This window comes from Poecilia mexicana, unplaced genomic scaffold (assembly GCF_051168715.1).
Source record: "Poecilia mexicana isolate PSO_F unplaced genomic scaffold, ASM5116871v1 scaffold_13, whole genome shotgun sequence".
Taxonomy (NCBI): Eukaryota; Metazoa; Chordata; class Actinopteri; order Cyprinodontiformes; family Poeciliidae; genus Poecilia; species Poecilia mexicana.
The window spans coordinates 2,390,237-2,406,765 of NW_028263382.1; the positions used below are offsets into that span (position 1 = coordinate 2,390,237).

At 41.4% G+C, this 16,529-nt stretch overlaps 2 protein-coding genes across 3 annotated transcripts in view; one reads left to right on the forward strand and one right to left on the reverse strand.

The window, feature by feature from the left end:
• Positions 1-972: 972 nt before the first annotated feature.
• On the forward strand, positions 973-10,732 carry wsb1 (WD repeat and SOCS box containing 1). Of its 2 annotated transcripts, XR_015764991.1 has the most exons (10): positions 973-1,354; positions 2,677-2,845; positions 3,399-3,682; positions 4,930-5,061; positions 5,450-5,550; positions 7,420-7,592; positions 8,284-8,397; positions 9,134-9,241; positions 9,328-9,627; positions 9,764-10,732. XR_015764991.1 is itself a non-coding variant. In XM_088011451.1 (9 exons), the coding sequence occupies exons 1-9, from the start codon at positions 1,315-1,317 to the stop codon at positions 9,488-9,490; spliced, it is 1,284 nt and encodes a 427-aa protein (XP_087867577.1). In that variant the 5' UTR covers positions 973-1,314; the 3' UTR covers positions 9,491-10,732. The 2 variants fall into 2 exon arrangements, 1 of the variants encoding a protein (XP_087867577.1); XM_088011451.1 differs by having other exon boundaries at positions 9,328-10,732.
• A 1,259-nt stretch (positions 10,733-11,991) lies between these two features.
• The window catches only part of LOC106903486 (protocadherin Fat 3-like), a 53,257-nt gene continuing 48,719 nt past the window's right edge, over positions 11,992-16,529 (reverse strand). The window contains exon 30 of the mRNA XM_088011452.1: positions 11,992-14,707. Within this exon, the coding sequence (XP_087867578.1) occupies positions 14,085-14,707 (623 nt within the window). The 3' untranslated portion in view covers positions 11,992-14,084. The remainder of the gene's footprint in view (positions 14,708-16,529) is intronic.

The following is a 16,529-nucleotide window of genomic DNA, read 5'->3' on the forward strand; positions in this document are numbered from 1 at the left end:
TTTTTTAAATACAGAAATATAATTTTTGCACATTTTCTTTTCTACTGTGTTGCACATTTCTTTGAATATGAGTATGCCATTTTAATACTGGAACCATGTTTTTCTTTTTTTTGCCTTGTAAATTTGCCTTTAAAATACAAAGCAAATCTATAGTAAACTTTTACCTTTTACCCAAACAAAGGTAAAAGTTTTACCTTTGTTCAGAAGTTCTTGTTTCCATTTTGCTTGTCACTTTGCACTAGAGACTAGAATACAGGTGTTTCTATTTTATTCTATGTAGCTGTAGCAGGGGTAGAACAGGAATAGATGGACACATATTTGGTTTAAGCAAATTTAACTAAGTTGTACAGAAATGTGTCGCATTGAAGGTGGGAAAGTTTGAAATTATTCATTATAATGTCATAGATTTGCAACCAAAAACACTTATGAGTCACACTGTAATCAGTAAACTTGATTGTGAAGACAAAATAATCACGCACAGACCCTAATTGTTGATGATATCTCAGTTTGTCGACAAAGAAGTTTTGGATAGATCCTCTCCATCTCAGAAGAAAGCGTAAATGTACAATGAGAATATTTCATTCATTCAGATCTAGGATGTGTTATTTGAGTGTTCCCTTTATTTTTTTGAGCAGTATATGTATTTTTGTTAGAATCTGGACTTCTTTAAGCTTTTGATATCTCTTTCTGAGCTTTAGCTATTTATGTAACTCTACTTAAAATTTAATTTTCTCTTGTTTTGGTGTTTGTCAGACTTTCTCCCACATTCATTACTTTTCACTTTTTTACAAGTGTTGCACATGTTATTGTTTTATATATTTTCTTTTCCTGCTGTTTATGTGATTCTCGCTACATTTTGAAACGGTGAAATAAAGTTGTAGAAAAAAGGGGAGGTGCTATTAGTGCCACTATGGCAACCGCGGTGACGTAAAAATCCTCCCTCCCTGGACATTTATAGCCAGTCCGAATAAATAAAGTGCCATTTCCAATTTAGGCATTCTAGTATGAAACAGCAGCTTCGTTCTTTAATCGTTGGACATAATTAATCTTGGTGTGAGTGAAGACGTCCACGTCTTATTTTCTGCCAAAGTACATTTCTTCGTCAGCCTTAACTGGGACTGTTTTTTTAACCGAGGACTATATTCTTCCGCCCAACGCGCTTCATTGGCGGAAGGATTCAGTTAACTTTGGTGACCGTGGAGAAAGGCGTTGTTCATCATTTGTACCAGTTTTATTTTTATATTTTTTCTTTACACCGTTTCTTTTTGTGTTTCTTGTTCAGCTTTTTTCCCTTCGGTCGGTGCCCTTATTTAGATGGCCAGCTTCCCAGATTGTGTAAATGAAAATGATCTAGGTAAGTAGTTTTTGGCTCTATTTAACTCAGGACAGTGTTACGCAGAAGCGTTTATGAAAATGCGGAACTGTCAGTTTCATGGTTAGTTTATTTGATCAGTATATTCTGTAAAAGACTTAATGAACATGTCGACATATGATAAAATGTTTAGTGAAGTTGCAACTTCTTAAATAATGTTCGCATTGCTCATTGCTTGTGTTGTGCGACGTGGACAGACGCACTACAGCTGGTATCAGTTTGTATTGGAATGTAAGCTAAATATCTAGTGAGTTTTGGGGTTTTCAAACCTCTGCCAACCCCCGTATGATTTCCAAAGGTTATGTTTACATTGTTCAGTAAAGGCGTGCCGAGTTTGTGTATCGAGCCACTGCCACAGTGATTAATGGCCTTGGCCTGTCCTCACAATGCTAGTCTAACATGAACGTTGTAAAATGTCCGAGTTTCAATGTTTTACGCAATTTGCTCTGATGTAAAGCACTCAGTCATGCTGTGATCTCTTTGCAAAACACTAAATAAATTTGAGATTAAATCTGTATAGTTTGTAATGTTAGCCATTTATATGTATTTGTCTGTACTTCCTTAATGTGAACGAAACAAAACATTGAAACCATCGCGGAAAGGGACGTTTTGTTTCTTTTTTTAATCGATCTTAAATGAGGATCGCGGTGGCCCCACACTGCTCACACCCAGCAGCGGCCTCCATGTTGCATTTAGTGGTGAACACGTAGCTGTGCAAACACTGCGCTCACACAGCAGGCTGGCCCAGCATACAGGGATAAGATACTCTGTCCTGACAGGGAATCCCTCACAATGTTAACATTTGTCCACCACTAAGAGTAGACCTTTACCCGAATTGGGTTCTGTGTATATTTAGCCAATCACAGCGGGGTTTTTTGTTGTTGTCTTTCTATAATGTCACGCCAGTAAACGTTGACATTAGGAAAGTACATTTTACTGAGTCTATACACAGATATGTGAACTGTGCTGGCCATAGCTTACTGGACAAGTCACTATCAGCCTCAGCCTCTTATCAACAGTTTAGTTTATCTAATTGACTTCAGTTCACTCAAATCTTCCCCTGGTTGTTGTGTATCTACAGACCATTCTATTTATGTCCTCTGTTCACCTGATTGGAAGGTATGAGGGGTGTGGCAGCCTGCTTTTTTTTTTTGTGTGTGTGTGTGTGTGTGTGTGTGTGTGTGTGTGTGTGTGTGTGTGTGTTCCCTGCCCATTTTAGCTGTGTGCTACTTTCAAGCTGTTTGTTTATAGACTGCTATGTCTGTCACCATATTCAATAATGAAACCTGTTTTCTTTCTTCCAGACAAGGCTAAGTTCGTTGGTGAACTCCTGGTCCCTGTTGCTCCCTTCGACCAGAAGTCTGGGCGTGAGGCCTGGACTGTAGCCTTTGCACCAAATGGTTCCTACTTTGCTTGGTCTCAGGGACATCGCATTGTCAGGCTCATCCCTTGGAATAAATGCTTGAAGAGCTTGTAAGTATTGTAGTTACTCCAAATATCTGGCAAGCTGTTGTCCTCCCTGCTCTAACACGCCTGATAGAAATAGTTAAATTTTCTGCACAACATTTTGTAGGATCCCGCTGACATTAGAAGTTCATGTAAAGAACCAATAAAAACAGTAGCTCTCGAGCACCTGAACTAAGCACACCAACCTTGCTGTGAACTTGTTCAAAGCAGACACAGTGCAGAAGTTTATATTGGTTCTAAATGGCTTTTTGCTCATAATGCTGCTGGGCTTCTTTACCCAACATCCCTGAGCTTCACTAGACTAATATTTAAGAGCTTGTTGTTGCTTTTTGAACAACAACAAACTCACTTTTCAAATATAAGTGATGGACTATGGTCAGTATGAATAGGTCAATGTTGATCCCACAACTGAACCTTGTTACTGTGAGTTCACACTGTAGCTGCACTTCACAGTAAACCTGCTCAGACTTATAAAATCAGAAAGCATTTGGTCTTAAAACGGTTGTCTTTATGCCTATACCGTCTTCTAACAATTTCTTTCTTTTTAAATTTGGTTTAGTTCACTGAGTGCCGGCGAAGAAGGTACCAACCCAACTAGCCCGCGCCATTTGTCCCGTCAAAACAGTGATGGAGGTGTTACCATCCCACTGGCTGATGAACCCCGTGAACACACGATAGACTGTGGGGACATAGTGTGGGGCCTGGCCTTTGGCTCCTCCGTGCCAGAAAAACGGAGCCGCTGTGTCAATATTGAGTGGCACCGGTTCAAGTTTGGTCAGGACCAGTTGCTGCTGGCAACAGGTCTCAACAATGGCCGCATCAAGATCTGGGACGTTTACTCTGGTGAGTGCAGACTGGGGTTTCTATGTTTTTTTGTCTTCAGCAAGTAATTGTCAGAAAAGACCATCAAAGTGGAAGCAAAATGTAAGATCTGACATCCATGTTCTCTGTATTCTGCCGTTTGCTTAAAAGGGACCTAGTATGTGAAATTCACTTTTTGCATGTTTTTGTTCTTCCATTTGGGTCCCTAATGTTCCTAGAAACAGCCCAAGAACTTCAAAACACCACCCAGCCATTTTCTGGCAGTATTTTAATGTTTTTTGGTATCTCACAAACAAAGCTTTTTCAAAAACCTCCAGATTATTAAGTCACAATCGGTGGGCACCACCCTGTAACTCAGCAACCCCAGCAGAGTTGGTTGAGCTGGTTTTACCACTGCATGGGCTGAACAATGGCTAAAAGAAAAGACCAGAGTTTTGTTGTTGACTCATCGTACAGGAACTGCTGGTGTGTTTGAGCAGGAGGCTCCACTTCTGCTTCTGGGTTTGACTCGGGGTCAGAGATGGATGGGGTTACCATTAGTTTGCAGCCATTTTCACATGAATAGGTGTACACATTGTGTTGGGTTCATGTTTGGATATAAAGTGACCAAGGTGTTTCCAAAGCAGATGGACTCAGTTCGGTCTTTGGTTCTCTTGAATCCACATATGAATTCAAACCGCACCAAAGTTCACTGTAATGGAACTGAGACATGGGTTTGTAGGCCAGAGTTCGATTACACATTCACACCTTCTCAAACCAACAGAACTTCCTAGACAAACAAACTAGAGTTCGATCAAAGCGGACTAAACAGGCCAGTGAAATCTCTGAATTACATCGTTACAAAAATATGTAACGATGTAATGATTAGTAGCCCTAGATAGTTCAAGGAAGCATAACAGAACCCTTTAACATTGTTTGCCCAAAACACCAGCAACTGTAATGACTTTGTAAAATACATAATAATAATAAAAAAAATATCTTCATCTAACAGAATTATTTTCCTCAAAATATTAGTGAACAAAAAGTTGGATATTTTTTTTAAGTAGCTTTAGAGGATGAGTATCTTTCTCTTTCTGTAGCCATTATTGCTTGTTTCCTCTCATGCAGAATATAACTGGATCTGTAGGATCCAGTTATAAATGTGTTCTGGATGAACACATGTTTCTGTATGTGTTGATACAGAAATATGTTCATACATATTTCTGTATGAACACGTCCTGCACCGGTCGGCTCTAACTCTCTGGCTTCTCATGTTCTCCTGTTTGCAGGAAAGCTGTTGCTGAATCTGATGGACCACACCGATGTGGTGAGAGACTTGACCTTTGCTCCCGATGGCAGCCTCATGCTGGTGTCTGCGTCCAGAGATAAGACCCTGCGTGTGTGGGACCTTAAAGACGATGGTGAGTGGTGCAGCTCCCTGTGAGGATCAGGGATCTTCATCAGGTTAACTGTTGGAGCGCAGACTGCTGTGGTGTTTGTAAAACCAAACCCTGGTCTGCCAGATTTCATGTAGACTAGTTCTGTGGAGTTTTTGAAAAGCTGACCTGCTGACTCTAGCTAAACATGAACCATTTGAATCAGTGGAAGTCTGGGCTGGAAACTCGACCAAATCCAAATGATCTTCCCCTAAAGCATGTAGGATCACAAGGATGACATAATGATGACATCATCATTTTACTGCCTGAAGTCTAAACTATCTGTCTGTAAATGAACTGAATTGACTGTTTCCTGTATGAGTGAGCTGGCTGCTCTGTGCCGAACTGAACCTTTTGCTGTCATGTCTGCCAGGTAACATGGTGAAGGTCCTGCGTGGACATCAGAACTGGGTGCACTGCAGCTCCTTCTCTCCCGACTCGTCCATCCTGTGCTCGGTCGGCGCAGGCAAAGCGGTACGTCCTCATCTTTCTTCCTCTGTGGAGGTTTTAGCATGAATCTTTGTGCAGCTGCTTGTGATTATCTTCAATCAGCATTGTAATTGCTAAAGTTTCCAGCTTTCCTGTCCCTTCATTTACACCCAAGAAAAATCTGCTCAGTGTCATTGGTTATGTAGCTTCTTGTAACCTGACAGAGCTTGTACTTATTTATGAAGCAACAGAGCAGACAGATTGCTAGGATCAGGTTTTTTTAATGACAACATTGAGGAAGTTGTAATAAAAAAAATCTTCTGATGTAAAAAAAAAAAAGAAAATTAAATATATTTGCTCATAAAGAGCCTGCTTTACATTTAAAAATAATCAGTAATGACATGTTGAAGTAAGCTCTGTTTGTGGATGTGCAGTCAGCAGAGTAGCCACCATGACTGAACTTGTTTCCAGTGTTAGAGCAGGTAAGGTAGGGCTGGTAGCAGTTCTGTTAGGCTCTGTGTCCCTACAGTGTGTGTCTTGCTCTTCCTGTCACAGGTGGTGGCAGAGCTCAGTGTGTGATTGGTTTTGAAAGGAGCGCCGCGCTGACATTTGAGCAGCCGGTGTAAACCATGGACGCACAGTTCACAAAGGCCTGGCCAGGGCCACCTGGCACCTGACCCCAAGGTCAATCTGTACGTAGGTGCTGCTCTGTGTCTGTCTACCTCCTCTATTTATTTTTTGGACATTTCACTTTAAAAAATGTCAGTTTCATTCAGCTGGTGGTAAAGTAGGCCTGTATTCCTGCTGCTCGGCCCCTCTGCCCCTTATCTCTGACTAGCTCCATATTCCATCTGCTCACAATAGTTCCTCTTATTTCTATCTGTCAGTTGAAATGTTTGTTTCGTAGCGCATGCTACAGTGTTCTGCTGCCGCTGGCAAAGTAATGGAGCTCATCCGTGTTCCCGCCCAGCCGCCACGCCTCTCAGGAAGCGTTAGCCAACACCTTCCAGCACCTCTTACTGCAGCTGCTGTTATCCTGATTCGGCTAGTTTCAGTCTCACTGCATTTCCACAGAACTTTCACTGCAGAAGGCCAAGACCAGTTCTGACTTTACAGAAAACACTGCAGATCTGTTGCCGTTAGCAGCACCAGATGAACAACAACAACAAAAAAAAAACGTTTTGAATATTTGCAGTTAAACACATTTTCACTGATTCAGCATAAAACAAGAAAAGAGGAACAAGAGAGGGAGGAACCGTCTCCAAAGTGTCTTCATGCATTCAGTTTCAGGTCATTTTAATAGAAATCAATCAGCATTTGCAGCATTTTTTCAGCCTAGTTTACCAATAAGCTGCAACCATACAAAGTCCTAACAGAGTTCAGGACCCAGCCACTGCTCGATTCTGTTGGATGTGTGTGGAAGTGAATGTAATGTGTACTTTGCCAGAGGTATCAGACCTTTGGCCATAAAATATGCTCTTCTCTTGCAATATCTCTCTCTTCGTAGGCTCCTGTTGGAGGCGCGAGCCTTTTGTAAGCTCTGAGCTAAAACTCTGAAAGGAGAAACAAGTGGAGTCATTTTGTTCCCTTAAGTTACTGTTTGTTTTTCCTTTTTTCCACTTGTTTTTGTTTTTTCCAAAGTATTTTTAAAGTTTATTAACTAAAGTAATACCCTACTGTCATTTCTAGATTAACTAGAATGTTTAGTGTACAGTGTAATTACTACTGGATGTAAAGTTCTGCAGTGTATTACAGTGGCACTGAGCACACCTCGTTTACTCCTGCTGTAATTCATGTTGCTTGATTTTAATTGGTAGTTGTTGATAAGTGACCCATGAGAAATGTACCGTGTCGCCTCCAGTGACTCTCTGGTTCATTTTCTAAGCTATAACAACTCCCCGCTTTAACTCGCAGGTGTTGATATGGAACATGGATAAGTACACGTTGATCCGGAAGCTGGAGGGGCATCATAACGATGTGGTATCCTGTGAGTTTTCACCTGATGGCGCACTGCTGGCCACGGCCTCTTATGACACCCGGGTCATTGTGTGGGACCACCACAAGGGCACCATTCTCCTGGAGCTGGGGTAGGAACACACGCCGCCGTTCGCTGGCTGCATGTTTGTGGTTTATATCTGAATATTGGTATCTGTGCATATTTTTCCTGGTGTGTCATTTCTTCCCCCGTCTGTTTAGTTTACTACTTTTAGAAATTGCGGAGTACTTATTGCTTTAGAGCAACATTTAGTTTTATACTTTTAAAATTGGAACAAGACCTGAAGAAACTCCTGTTAGTTTACAAATCTAGAATAAACTTAAAATCTACTTAACAACCCAGAACAAAACTCAGACATGGAGAACCAACATTTAGCTTTTTATTGTGCAAATGTAGAACCCAACCCAGAACAACTGGAACCAACATCTAGTTTTATCAGAACCAGAGAAACCTCTGTTAGTTTATAAAATATGGACTATTTGTTCTTATTAAACATGCGGAACCAATATGTAGTTTTATACTTTACCTAAAGTAATACCCTGTTTTTTGTATTTCCTTCTAATCCATGTAAAGCACTTTGAACTGCCTTGTTGCTGTCAATGTGTGATATAAATAAAATGACCTTACACCAGCATCCAGACCACTGGAGACGGCTTGTGTACATTGGTCAGTAGAGAGGAGCAGTTAGCATGTTGTCGTTATGAACCATTATGCTCATAACCACAAACACATTTATGTGAATGCAAATCTCAACAGTTAAGTCCCACTGTCTTCCTCCACAGTCATCTCTTCCCCCCTCCATCACCCATTTTTGCTGGAGGGGCAAATGACCGCTGGGTTCGCTCTGTGAGTTTCTGCCCCGATGGCCGCCACATCGCCAGCATTACTGATGACAGGTAAGAACAGAATGAAGAGAAGAATCACTGAGAGGAGACCAGAGCACACAGACTGGATCAGTCACATGACTGAGCTGTTGCCTCTAACCATGTTGAGGTCAAAACAAGGAGCACAAGGAGAAATGGTGGCGAGTGCAGAAGGGTCATTCATTTGATATTTAAAGAACTCTATAGAGCAGCTGTAGGAATAAACATGATAGCAAAAATGTTTGTTGATGCTTCTCAGGGTGTAGAATGTTCTGCATCTTTTCTAGCTACTTTTAGATGTTTAATATATTTATTATGCTTTTCACATTATGTATATATATATATATATATATATATATATAAAATCACAAAAAGAAACCCACCCAACAAACAACCAACATCCCTGTAAATACTGTAAGACCATCCAAAACCCAATGTCAAGGTTTATGGAGCCACTGCTCTCCCAAAATGTCAAAGGTCTGCTACTCCTGGGCCTTTGTTGAGGGTTTATTGGGAAAAAAAATCATAGAATATTTCCAGTTTTTATGAAATCTATTTTCAGTGCCTCTCATTGCATACCTGATATTTATTTTCTAGCTATTTTTAGCTGAGTCTGTTGGACATATCCAGAACATCCTGCCTGCCTGATGGGTTGTTTCTAATGCTCAAAGTTTTTCTTCTCCATGCAGTTTGAGTTACCTGATCTGCAGTGTTTTATCCAAAGTGTCCCAGTGCAGCTCTGACTGCAGGCTCTTTGTTCTCTGCCCAGGTTTGTTCGTTTCTGGAGCATTGAGGAGAAGGCTCCTCAGGCAATAGCCTCCTTATCGAATGGCCTCTGCTGTGCCTTTTCTGCTGAAGGAAGTGTCCTTGCTGCTGGGTAAGAACAGAACACAGACTCTCTGCCGTCAACTCTTCAGCCTTTTTACTTTCGTTTCCAGGCTCAACTGTCTAAATTGTTTTCAGGACTCGTGATGGAAGCGTCCACTTCTGGGAGGCTCCCCGCAGCATCACCAGTCTGCAGCACATGTGCAGGATGGCCCTCCGGAGGCTGCTGACCACCCAGCAGGTGGAGGCTTTAGCCATCCCTACTCCACTCCAGGACTATCTGACCTACAAAGTGGTCTGAGGCCCCTGTACAGCTCAGCACACTGACAAACCAATGAATACCTTATTTAAAAGAAAAGAAAAAAAAGAAAACAACACTTCTAGACCCTCTGTTCACTGAGGAAACCCAGTGATGTCGTCTAACAGAGATGCGTTCAGGTTTGCTGATAACTCTGAGCCATGTCTGAGTCGATTCTTCAGCATTCTATGTTGTACATATTTATCAGAAGCTGACAGTACTGACGTGGTGGTCCGCTGTCGGGTCGGGATGTTTCTGCTCTCTCTCTCTCTTCAGTGTCTTCTGCTGCTCGGAAATGTGGAGGTCCGGTTCCACCAGCTCTGCTCTAACTTGAAACGGCTGATGCACTTAAAGAAGAGGCCTTTCAGTGGTGCTTGCTTTGAATGTTTGTCATCTTTAGTGTTCTGTTTGCGGCGTGGAGCTATCAGCTCCTGTCCACACTACCACACAGACCCCGGAAAACAAACCCCACACTTCTCATCTACATGCACACTGAAAAGTTTAAGAACTTTTTAAAAAATAAGTTTGACTGTTTTTTCCTCTGGCAGTATTTCCATTGCAGCATCTGGATTCTAAACACTACAGCTTTGGTGATCCTATCGTCACTTTGCTTCTGCTCGTCAAGCCATGTTGGTTCTAATCCCAGAACGAGCTGCTTCACAGGTCAGAACATTCTGACCCAATCAGCTTCAGCGCAACAAACATCTGCTGGTTTGAACTGACTGGTGCTTCAGTATCGGCTGTTTGAACCTAGAATTGATTATTGATGACGGGTGCAGATGTTGATCCTTTCTAAAATCATCAGTATTCGTCTTAATAGAAGTTTTGTACATCAACATATCAGATGTTGTTGGTTTCTCCCCGGGTGGAGCCATGCTGCCACTCTGCAGCTTACATTTCCACATTAGCTGATAATCCAGTTTGTTTCCATTAAACTAGAAATTTCCTCTCTGAGTCTGGAGGTTTCTTTCATCATGTTCCTCCTAAATCGTACTTCTTCTGGTTTGGATTTTGTACATTTGTAAATTCTTTTACTTTGGTCGTTTTATGTTCAACCTTTACTGTATGCATCAGGTGGTCCATGGCAGTCCTGCTACAATCATGTGTCTGCACTACTAAGCAATACCTGCCGCCCAAAACAGGATGCAGATCTACCACGAAAACTGCTGACAAATCAAGCAAAATTCTTAGAGGGGGAAAAAAATCAGCACCTCTGGGAAAAAAATAAGCTTGTTGTTCATAAAATGTGAAAAGGAAAAGTGAAGTGAAAGTTTCCTCAGAGTATTCCTGGTGTTTTAGTAGTATTTAGGTACACAGCAGTGATGATCAGACTCATCCTGACTTTGCAAATGCCAAAGTTTTTCTTTTTGCCTTTTTTTGTTTTTCTAAAATAGTTCGGCAGTTCTAATAGTTTGTAGTAATATGGCCTATTCAAAGCAGACATGTTTTATATATTTGTTAATGGGTAAACTCAGTTCTGCCTCCCAGAGATGCATTCTGATGTTTCCAAATATCTGTGAATGTATGGAGTTCCTACAACCTTCTTGTTTAAATAAAGACTTTTTACAAAAAATGGCTGAAATGACTCGTCTAAACTATTACAAACATTTCTAATCATTCCTACATAACCAAACTGGAATTCCTTTGAGTCTAGGTTTTGGTTTTGCTTTGTTCTAATCTGGCCTGGAAAATCTTTAGTTGTAATGGTGAGTTCAATGTGAAGATATGTGTAGGAAAACTGACCCCGCATGAATTGGAACTGTAACCTTCAGAAAACTGGAAAATTACAACTGGGAAGTCCAAACCAATGGGCTCTGAGGTTTTCTCAGATTTTTTTTTTTATTGTCCAGAAGTTATTGTAATAAACATTGTATGAACTATGAGGGACAAAGTTCTGAGAATAATCGACTGAAGCTGGTTACGTAATAACTGCCCTTCTAATAGAAACCTCTGCTTTCTACACCTGGTTTAAATCGGTTCTGACCAGGAGGTTTCGTAGGATTAAATGCTGAAATGTTTCTCTTCAAAATTCAGACATTTTCTCTTCTATTTGTGTCTGACTTTAGTAACCAAGATTTTAAAGTGGCTTATTTTTTATAATTTTTTTAAAACTATATCAATGTTGCTCTATTTTTAAAAATTAGTAATGTCAGTCATCACAGGTGTAGATATGCATGGTGGTAGACTGAGATGGTCCATCACTCAGCCCAACATGTTGCCTGTTGGCAACTGGGATAGAGGTGATGGGCTCCTGCTAAAACACATCACAAGATCCAATAATGATCGTTGCTGACTGTTAATGTGATGCTATCACATTGGCCTCTTCTGTTTGTGTTTTTTACCAGACCCGGAAAAGGCATTGCAGTTATTGGTTTATTTAAGCGTATGCCAGTTAGAGGCAGTTTTCACACTGTCTGTCCTCAGAAAGAAGGAAAGAAATGAACGATTCAACATAAGCATTCAACTGACAAAGGCATGTACAAAACGACTCCTTACAACCGTAATCATGTTGTAACAGAACTAAATGTATTTATATTTACAGATTTGTTCTCCGAATGTAACACTGTTCACAGTTAATCATCTTAAAATGACATTCATCTTGAATTAAAAAACCTTGCAAAAAGTACTTAGCATAGCGTAAACGGCAGAGGAGAAATCATTAAGAAATAGTTGATATTCCAGGTTCGACACATTCACATAAAAGTCCAACAAAACACCAAAAGACCAAAGGCAGCTCAGAACTGCAATGTTATATCTACAAAATCTCCATTTGACCAGTCAGCTATTTATACTGTACAAACATCTTTCCAAAAACATAAAACACAAGCATATTTGTTTTCAACCTGATGGATCCTCTGTGTCCTCAGCCATTAGGAAGCCACATGATGAAGGACTCTCAGTCTTTGCTGTGTTCATTCCAGGTTCAAAGGATTTTATAGGAGCTTTAGTGGGTATCACACAAACCTTCCCAACCTTTATCCCATGTTTGGCTCTTTTACTCCCCTCAAAATGTTCTATATACTGATGGAATACAAACGGAAAAGTTATTAGGACATTGTCCTTGCTACATTTCACAAGGGATACAAAAACACCTGTTATGTGCAATGGGAAAACATGATGTTGGCAGTGAGATGTTGGAGTGCATTGCAGTTTCAGGGCCAAAGTGACTTGACTTGAGGTATGAGTTTTATTCTCCGATAAAGAAAACTATAAGAGCAAATACATTCCATAAGAAAACTATTGGACATAACATAGTGGTCACTGGAAGTGAGGTTCAACAAACGTTTGGTATCCGTCCTGAATGAGGTTTTATTCCAACCCGTATCTTTACTCCATCGTTACTCTTACTGTACACAAAAATATGTTGATTCCTACATCTTTGTCCATTATGCTTTTTCTTGTATATGTTTCATAGTGCATCTGTACATTGAAGCCTCTCTGAATTTTATGATTCCTCTTCTGTTATCATGTACAAGTAAATTCTCAGATGATTGTAAAAACTTCTCAACAGAAGCGATTTGATCCAACATCAACTTTCATGTCTGATTCTGGCAGCTCAGTTAACCACTGACTGCTTGCTGGAGATTTGATACTGAGAGTTTAAGCTCACGCCCTGAATCAGGAGTTTTCCTCAGTAGTTTCTGATGCATCATGTGTTGGTTTGGCAGATTTCTGCAACGTGAAGCAGAGGATCAGTCAGGCTGATGCAGGAGGAGAAGTCTGATCAAACTCAAGACATGAACACTTGTACACATTCAGAAATGTTAAAGAGACACCAGCTGAGGAGAAGAGGTGTCTGCCGGCCATCATCGTCGCTCTGCAGAGGAGCAACAACCTAAATGCTTTTAGTAAAAACATGTTTTCATGTATTATTTTGGGAGATCAACCAGTCAGAAAACATGTCGAATTTGCAGCATGCTGAAGATCTCAGAGCAAATTGGGTTCTATTTACCATGGAGCCCGTTGTTTAGAAGGGCTAACAATGTTAAATACTCACAGAGATGTTCTAGTTTAACAGGATGCCCACTCTGCAGTCACTTTATCTTCTCTCTAATAAAGAGTTTAATCTTTTTTCTCTGGAACAGTTGCCAGCAGACCAATTTTTTTCTTAACACTAACCTGCAACATAACAATTTGCCTCCACTGTTGATATAAAAAAAGTCAATATACAGTCATGAGACTTAAACAAGTCTCATGACTTGTCTCAAAACAAGCCGTTTTCTTCCTGAAGTCACACTTTGCTGCTGTGCTTTCCAACAAGCTGCAGAGGAAACAAACCCCAATCAGGTCAGTAGTTTTAGTGGCATGTTTAAGATTGCCTAATCACTAACAAAAAAGTCACTTCTCAAGAAAGAGATAAAAACAAAAATACAGTCATCGACAGATGTGTCAGAATCAGAACACAAACATCTCTGTTCCCCAACACAGACGTCCATTTCTGAGTCCAACTGGACAGGACAGTAATTGTGCCATGTCATTCTGTCATTAAAGTCATTCCTGTTCTGTGTTACTGAAGCATGACTTCCTGTAAGACCTTTTATCTCAGTAGCACTGCACTGTTCTTTTGGGGCTTCTCTACAAACTGTCAGTCACATAATCACACTTCAGTCTGTTGTTGTGAGTCAGTGATAATGGTCACCCCTCGGCGAACCTCGCTCAGGCCGTCACAGGGGCTGCCACGTTCAGAGTCCAGCACACAAGTTGTCGACAAATGACACGTTGACTCTGTACCAACTGATAGGTGCATATTTAACGAGACAGCAACGTCCCCGTTTACTGGGGATGCCTGATCCGCTGGTGTAGTGGTGTCCCTGTGGTGTACATTCCCAGTGGGTAGCTGGTGAGAGGGCAGATACTGGCTGGGGTGGAAGTGAGGCCTGCAGTCCGGATGTCTCATGCTGCTTGTGTTCTGGATGGTCTCTTTGGAAACGGGCACATTGGACAGCAGTGGTATGCAGGGGTCAGGGCAGTCCTCCCCACCTGGCAGCGGAGGTGGGAGCTGCTCTTGGCTCAGGAACTCTTCCTCATGTGGAAGTGGGTAATCACTATCAACATCATAACCACCCAGGTAGTAATCAGACTCCAGCTCTTGAGTGGGGCCTGCCAGAGAAGAGTCCAAGCCAACTGTGTCACTGTCGGACGGTGACCTGAAGTTCTGCACTTCCTCAGTGTCGGACAGCCTGGTGCTGGGCATCCAGTCAGACGTGTCCCAGTGGTAAGCTGGTCAGGAAGAGGAGATGTGATTAGCAGCTATAGTGACAGATTCGGCAAACTCATCTTTACACAGAGCAGATAGTCAGTAACATGCTCATGCTCAGGACTGCCGCAGCAAATCACAGAAAACATGCTGATGGCCTATGTGACAGGAACAGCCGCTGAAGAAAAGATTTTCATGTGAAAAATGACAAACGGAACAAATGTCTTCACAGCTCGGCGTGCAGAACGACAACCACACAAGCCATGCTTTGTCCAAACAGCTCTGGGAAAAGAAATGGATAAATGAATCAAACACAAAGAATGCAAAAGCTTGTTGGGTTTTGTTAGAGTCATTTTTCTGCCACAAACCAGACATACAAGTTTACTACAGAAATTACGAAAGAACTTTAAATTTAAGCTTTGAATTAACAATAAACCCATGACTTGGTAGGTCACAGATAGAGATGGGAGACAGATAATCTGCAGTCCTTCTCCCACCTGAAAACACACTTACAGATATTTTTCGATTGCATACCAAAGTGACTGAGTGGTTCCATGTTACCAAATACTGAGAGAAAGAAATAGAAAGGCACATTTTTAGGCCTACAAATGTGAAGCACAACAGTGTTCGTTCATGTCGTTATGTTGGAACTACAAAACTAGTCAGAACCAAGAGATCACGTGACTTCTCAGTTAAAATGAAAATGTTGCCACAAATCAGCTTTCTATTCTTTTTGCTACCTTTCCCTCCCAATCTAAATTACTTTAAGGCAGTGGTTCCCAAACTTTTTCTTCTGCGCCCCCCTATGGATTACAAATGGCTGTTTTGTTGAAACGACGCGTGTGACAGGGGAGGGGGCATCGACTTTTTTGGGGGCAAAATGAATGTACGTAACTGAAAATAGACACCAACATCGGTAGCCTACAAGGTACTTGTTAAGCTACAGGTTCTGTATTGATATTAGCTAGTCATCTTTTAGCTAACATTACCTGCATCCAACAGCTTTACTCAACTCAGTCGGTTAGTTTGGAGGGAAAAACTGTGAAAAGTTCTTTGCGTTTTGCTGGTTTGCTGCCGTGATTCTAACACAAACCTGTGTAGCTCAGTACAGCAGCAGCAGGTCTCCTTCACAGGTGGAAACCCAGCGCGAGCGTCGTAGCGCTCATGTTGCGTTTAGAGGCGGCTCGGAAAAACATGTTGGCTAAATGTTGATTTAGCCAACATGTTAACAACGGATTAAACGGTTTTAACTGCTGATAAAAGTGACAGAGGACACAAATATGGGAGGTGTGGAAGCCTCTACTGTATCAAATTGACAGAGGAATAACAGAGTTGGCCATTCTAAGGTAAAAACCCAGCGCATAGTGTTCATGTTTGGTTTTTTTCTTCATCCAGACGGCTTCCCGCGCCCCCCCTGCAATGACACGGCGCCCCCTAGGTGGGGCGCCCCACAGTTTGGGAACCTCTGCTTTAAGGACTTACACTCTATGCTGTCCACATTTATGTGGATTGAGAGATGACCCAGGATTCATCTGAAAGCACTACATTGACCAAAACTGCATGGTGGTTTGACGGTACCAAACTTCTTATGTGGTGATCACCCATGCTTTTCAACCCTCCTGGTCATCACTGGGGATAAACTCATTTGGTGACATCATCAGTGTCTTTGTTCACTTCAGGATTTAAAGCCACGGTTCTCCCTCACATTATTGTCTTACTTTAAGTACTTTCAGCTAAGATCAGCCTTAAAAACAGATGGAGTTCCCTCAGACTGTCCTCTTCCTCATCATCCCATGATAGAATGGATTTAGCCAATAATCTGTAGACCGTCTGTCTGTCATATTG

Coding starts and splice junctions, on each gene's coding strand:
- wsb1 (XM_088011451.1), top strand. CDS start 1,315: ATGGCCAGCTTCCCAGATTGTGTAAATGAAAATGATCTAG. Junction 5,062..5,449: donor GTGGGACCTTAAAGACGATG/GTGAGTGGTGCA, acceptor CATGTCTGCCAG/GTAACATGGTGAAGGTCCTG. Junction 7,593..8,283: donor ACCATTCTCCTGGAGCTGGG/GTAGGAACACAC, acceptor CTTCCTCCACAG/TCATCTCTTCCCCCCTCCAT.